This window comes from Adiantum capillus-veneris, chromosome 6 (assembly GCF_014529385.1).
Source record: "Adiantum capillus-veneris isolate H3 chromosome 6, ASM1452938v2, whole genome shotgun sequence".
NCBI lineage: Eukaryota > Viridiplantae > Streptophyta > Polypodiopsida > Polypodiales > Pteridaceae > Adiantum > Adiantum capillus-veneris.
In genome coordinates this window covers 20,042,283-20,048,874 of record NC_140936.1, presented here as the reverse complement: position 1 = coordinate 20,048,874, position 6,592 = coordinate 20,042,283, and the positions used below count along the sequence as shown (strand labels likewise).

The following is a 6,592-nucleotide window of genomic DNA, read 5'->3' as shown; positions in this document are numbered from 1 at the left end:
TGACTGGCACCCAAGTGCTTGCGAGAGTGTTATGGCCTGGTAAGGCTGGGTTCGTACAAGGGCGTTGGCAATCCTTCGCTCTCTCGGTGTGCCTCCGCTACCACAGTTCACAAGGGACGACATCATACAATTGAAACAAAACATTTGATTTACTTCTCAACAAAGCAAGAAGTAGATGATTGGCTGTCAGCGTCGCAGACCATGCCCAACATTCCGTCTCTGCCTTCCGAGCTGGCATGCTGACTGGCACCCAAGTGCATGCGAGAGTGTTATGGGCTGGTAAGGCTGGATTCATACTAGGGCGGTGGCAATCCTTCTCTCTCTCTATGTGCCTTCGCTACCACAATTCACAAGGGACGACATCATATAATTGAAACAAAACATTTGATTTGCTTCTCAACAAAGCAGGAAGTAGATGATTGGCTGTCATCGTCGCGGACCATGCCCAACATTCTGTCTCTGCCTTTCACACTCAAAAACAGTCTGGAAGGCTTCAGCTTCCGGGGGGGTGTCGCCCTCGGTAATGGTGGGTCCGGAAGACGTGCTTTTCTTCTGCTCCAATGGCTGAACACAATGCACCTTGGATGCCCCTTCCCTTGCTCTTTCCGCCGCCTCGTGTGAACCCAGCCTAAGGCCACCCATGGTTGGAAGACTCTGTTTTTGTGAGCAAGTCCAGTGTCCTCGTTGGACTGGGGCATCATCTTTCTGAGGCATTAATACTCTTTAGCACGAGGACGCTAATTGTGGAGAACGAGTTTGTGATTAAGCAGAGTCAGCGAGTCGCCTGTACAGGTTTCCTCTGTTAACAAGACGAACCCACATGCCCTATTTCGAGCATTTTTGTCCTAAGAAGAGTTCAGATGCACCGCGTGTATGTGCAGGCAATCCGCATTCGTTTATCTTCATCGCCCATTTCTTTCCTCCCTTTCCGAGCCTTTTCAAAATCCGTAGCGATAGTGAATCAGAGTTCTGAAAGTACGCCTGCAGATGACCCGTGGGCAGCAACAACTGACGATGAAGCTGAGCCAGGCTTGCTCACAAATTCAAAGCCAACTCCCAAGGTTTCTCTCCAGAGCTTCTTCGCTCGAGCAAAGGCCATCTCTCATATGGCAGAATTGTTAAGGAAAGGTGTGGGTGAGAGAGAGCTCCAAATTGCCTTGACGGAATTGCCAGAAACATTTGACGGTCTGCTGGTTACTCAGATTCTGAGGGCGGACATTTCATGTGATGCTTCTTTTCAGTTTTTCCAGTGGCTGAAAACCCAGCATGGCTTCAAACACAATGCATTCACATATGGGGTCATGTTGAACAACCTTGGTAGGGCAGGCCGCCTCGATCAAATGCAGCAGTTGTTTGAAGAGATGAAATCTGTCGGCTTCCGCGTGTCCCCAGTCACGCTGAGCAATGTCATGCTTTGGTATCACAAGGCCAAAGACATGCGGCGCTTAGCTATCCATTGGAACACACTAAGGCGAGCCGGAACAAAGCCATCCATAGGGATTTATGCTGCCTACATTGATTTTCTTGCAACGGCAAACCGGCACCCTAAAATTGCAGTTCTTTTTGAAGAAATGCTTCGAGGAGACTGCCTCCCATCCAGTCGTCTTTACACAGTCTTTATAGAACACCTTGTCAAGGTTGGGAACGTTGATGCTGCCAGCAAGATCCTGGCATCAATGCAACTCATGCGAGTTGTGCCCAGTAGGGTAACTTATACAGTTGTTATTAATGGGTTTGCAAGAATTAAGAACGTAGACAGAATGCTGGAGGTTTTGGATGAGATGCGGGAATACTTTTACCAGCCGACAAGGCAGCTTATGCCGGCAGTGATAGCATTGCAAGACGCAGGTATGACTAAAGAGGCTGCAGCTTTAATGGAGGAAATCCAACCAAGCGTCGCCCCAAGTGTTGGTGACGTTATGCCAAGCATAGATGAGGATGACAATGATGCTGCCGATGGGGATCCTGTTTTGACTGTTTGGAGATCTGCTTCTTGCTCGAGTTTTGTATTCGACATATGTGCATTTGCGAATGCTCTTCAATCTTGGGATTCCGAAGTAGAGAAGATGCTTGAGCAGTTGAATATAAAATGGGAAGGCCCCCTTGTAATGGGAACATTGCGGCGTATCCGAAACTTGGATACTCTTTGGCCATTTTTCCATTGGCTCAAAGATAAAGTCGGGTTTAAGCATGATTGTTACAGCAGTGCCTTGCTGGTTGGCAAGATTCTCAAATCTAGATCCACTTTGCAAGAGAAGGAGCTTTTATTGAAAGATCTCTTTGAGGGGCTTAAAAAAGATGGTATGAGGTTTAGGGTTCAATTATTCAATCTAGTTATTCGACATTATGTAGGCGTTGGGGAAGCAGACCGAGCGTCCAGCATGTTTAATCTAATGACAGATTTTGGTGTAGAGCCCAACCAAGTTTCTTTTGCTCTGTTGATTCAGGGGTTTTCAAAGAATCACCAAGGAAGAGAAGCAACGAAATTTCTACAACAGATGGAAGAGAAAGGGTTTCCTTTGGATAGTATCACATGTGCAGAATTCATAACTTGTCTCGGCCGGGCTAAAAAGACCAACCGGGCGTATGCGCTTTTCTGTAAAATGCTCGACTCTGAGCGAAAACCTGGTCGCCTTGAGTACAAGGCAATCATGACAATGTATTTTAATGTAGGAGACTGTGGGATGGCTCTCAAACTGTATGAGGATATGCGAAAAGCTGGGATCACACCTTCTCAAGACATGTACGACATTGTTACTAAAATATTGCACAAAGCAAGTAGGGTCTTAGATGCCCAACGTTTGACGGAGGAAAGAAGGCTTTTGAATTTCTTTGATGGTAACAAGAAAGTGCTTCAAGAAAACCTGTTGCAGGTTCTCTTTACGTTCATGGACGGCATGAAGCCAAAAAAACATCGAAAAGCATCACGTCCTGCTGAGGGGGTTCTGTGTGCAGATTAGCTTGGCTTTCTATAGAGTAGATTCCATGCAGCTTGGGTTTCTATTGCTGAGTATATCATATGCCAGAGACAGGTCTGCTGCATGGAAAAACTCTAATAGAGGCACCATGGTGGCATATTGTAAATGCGAATCAACTATTCTAATGCACATGATGAGAATGTGTGCTGCTGACAACCAGTCAAGTGGAAGATATTTTTGGCATACAAGCTTATGGATCATCTTGAAGAAGGAGGTGTCAATTAGTGACATGCCCCCCCCCCCCACTGTCAACAAGGCGAACCCACATGCCCTATTTTGAGCATTTTTTTTCCTAAGAAGAGTTCAGATTCACCGCGTGTTTATGCAGGCAATCCGCATTCGTTTATCTTCATCACACATTTCGTTCCTCCCTTTCTGAGCCTTTTCAACATCCGTAGCGCTTGTGCATCAGAGTTCTGAAAGTACGCCTGCAGATGACCCGTGGGTAGCAACAACTGACGATGAAGCTGAGCGAGGCTTGCACACAAATTCAAAACCAACTCCCAAGGTTTCTCTCCAGAGCTTCTTCGCCCGAGCAAAGGCCATCTCTCATGCAGGTGTGGGTGAGAGAGAGCTCCAAATTGTTTTGAGGGAATTGCCAGTAACATTTGACAGTCTGCTGGTTGTGCAGATTCTGAGGGCAGACATTTCTGCGATGCTTCTTTCAGCTTTTCCAGTGGCTGAAAATCCAGCATGGCTTCAAGCACAATACATTCACATATGGGGCCATCTTGAACATTCTTGGTAGGGCAGGCTGCCTCGATCAAATGCAGCAGTTGTTTGAAGAGATGAAATCTGTTGGCTCCCACGTGTCCCCAGTCACGCTGAGCAATGTCATGCTTTGATATCACAAGTCCAAAGACATGCGGCGCTTACGAAGCCATCCACAGGGATTTATGCTGCCTACATTGATTTTCTTGCAACGGCGAGGCACCCTAAAATTGCAGTTCTTCTTGAAGAAATGATTCAAGGGCACTGCCTCCCATCCAGTTTTTACACAGTCTTTATAGAACACCTTGTCAAGGCTGGGACGTGGATGCTGCCGGCAAGATCCTGGCATTCATGCAACTCTGCAAGTTGTGCCTAGTAGGGTAACTTATACAATTGTTATTAATGGGTTTGCGAGGATTAAGAATGTAGACAGAATGCTGGAGGTTTTGGATGAGATGCGGGAATACTTTTACCAGCCGACAAAGCAGCTTATGCCTGCAGTGATACCATTGCAAGATGCAGGTATGGCAAACGAGGCTGCAGCTTTAATGGAGGAAATCCAACCAAGCGTTTCTCTAAGTGTGGGTGACGTTATGCCAAGCATAGATGAGGATGACAATGATGCTGCCGATGGGGATCCCGTTTTGACTGTTGGTCTGCTTCTTGCTCGAGTTTTGTATTCGACATATGTGCATTCGCAAATGCTCTTCAATCTTGGGATTCTGAAGTAGAGAAGATGCTTGAGCAGTTGAATATAAAATGGGAAGGCCCCCTTGTAATGGGAACATTGCGGTGCATCCGAAACTTGGATACTCTTTGGCCATTTTTCCACTGGCTCAAAGATAAAGTCAGGTTTAAGCATGATTGTTACAGCAGTGCCTTGCTGGTTGGCAAGATTCTCAAATCTAGATCCACTTTGCAAGAGAAGGAGCTTTTATCGAAAGAGCTCCTTGAGGGGCTTAAGAAAGATGGTATGAAGTTTAGGGTTCAATTATTCAAACTAGTGATTTGACATTTTGTAGGCGTTGGTGAAGCAGACAGAGCGTCCAGCATGTTCAATCTTATGACAGATTTTGGTGTAGAGCCCAACCAAGTTTCTTTTGCTCGGTTAATTCAGGGGTTTTCAAAGAATCACCAAGGAATAGAAGCAATGAAATTTCTACAACAGATGGAAGAGAAAGGGTTTCCTTTGGATAGTATCACATGTGTAGAATTCATAACTTGTTTCGGCCGGGCTAAAAAGACTAACTGGGCATATGCGCTTTTCTGTAAAATGCTCAATTCTGAGCAAAAACATGGTTGCCTTGAGTACAATGCATTCATGACGCTGTATTTTAATGTAGGAGACTATGGGGTAGCTCTCAAATTGTATGAGGATATGAAATTGTATGAGGATATGCTGGGATCACACCTTCTCAAGACATGTACAACATTATTATTAGAATATTGCACAAAGCTAGTAGGGTCTCAGATGCCCAAGTTTGATGGAGGAAAGAAGGCTTTTGAATTTCTTTGATGGTAACAAGAAAGTGCTTCAAGAAAACCTGTTGCAGTTCTCTTTAAGTTCATGGACGGCATGAATACAAAAAAACGTCGAAAAGCATCATGTCCTGCTGAGGGGGTTCCGTGTGCAGACTAGCTTGGCTTTCTATACAGTAGATTCCATGCAGCCTGGTTCTATTGCTGAGTATATCATATGCCAGAGACAGGTCTGCCGCGAGGCACCATGGTGGCATTTTGTAAATGCAAATCAACTATTCAAATGCACATGATGAGACTGTATGCTGCTGACAGGTACATGCTTTGATGATTATGCGACTCTCTGGGGTTTCTAGATATGATGCCAGCACCAGTAAAGCAGAATTAGTTTTGGCATACAAGCTTATGGGTCTTCTTGAAAAAGGTGTATTTATTGACAAAGAAAATATGATTTATTGCAAGATGGTTTTAATAGATCTTGGCGCTTCACTGAGGGAAGTTCATGTGATTGGCAAGGGCAGAGGTGTAAGTATGCTCTCATGGACAGGCTTGGGAACATGAGCTAACGCCACTTTGCTTGAGAGGCAGAAAATATGCTTGGGATTGCACAAAAAGATTGATTTGGCAGATTGATGAGCTTCGAATTTTTTTTGGCAGTGAGCCATACTGCTAACAATTAAGTGATGTGTAAAGGCAGACTGCTCAGTAACATGAAAGTTTTGGCAACTAGGTATACTCCATAAGAGCCAAATATGCAGCTCCTTTGTTTTTTTTTGTTCATTTGGATCAGGGAGTTAAAAGAATGCTTACCTCACTTTTGGGGATAATTTTGCAGAAGGCCACCAGTAATGTCCTAACTCTCAACCACATACTTTGAGCTAGTTTCGTCAACTATGCAGTTCAGCAGGCCGCAGTAGTGCGTTTAAAATCTGTATATTACCTAGATGAGTATCCCAAAACTCACCAGAGAAATTTGGCCTTTGTCCCATTGTTTGTGGTGGTAGATGCAGATGGGTAGAAGTGAAGTTTTAGTGGTAGGGTTTCATGATCAATGGTGCAATTAACCAAAGTTAATTACATATGTTTCACAGACTAGTGGAATTGCAATGTGCAAACGGCACAAATAAAGAGCCCAATTGCCAAGGGCACCCAAGTTACGCCGAAAAATGTTTTTTGATCATAATTAACAGCTGATGAGAGTGGAGGTTTTCTATCTGTAGTAGGGAAAAAAGATAAATCTCAGCAAGGAGCCTGAATCAAAAGATGTTCCACCACAAGAGCCGTGGAAAACGTGAGGGTAGGCATTAGCAATTTAACTGTAACAGGTGCTTTGATATGATTTAGCACAATCTCTCTCCAGCAGATTTATAATCAATTGTAATGCAAAGTGAAGAGGCTTAATACAAGCTTAAAATTTGCGCTCT

General features: G+C 44.5%; 1 protein-coding gene and 1 pseudogene across 1 annotated transcript; both read left to right on the top strand.

The window, feature by feature from the left end:
* Positions 1–268: 268 nt before the first annotated feature.
* Positions 269–5,937, top strand: LOC147455225 (uncharacterized). Its single transcript, XM_086514058.1, has 2 exons — positions 269–3,535; positions 3,610–5,937. The coding sequence occupies exon 1, from the start codon at positions 861–863 to the stop codon at positions 2,958–2,960; it is 2,100 nt and encodes a 699-aa protein (XP_086370184.1). The 5' UTR covers positions 269–860; the 3' UTR covers positions 2,961–3,535; positions 3,610–5,937.
* LOC147455226 (pentatricopeptide repeat-containing protein At5g66631-like) lies at positions 3,292–5,937 on the top strand (annotated as a pseudogene).
* Positions 5,938–6,592: the final 655 nt, after the last annotated feature.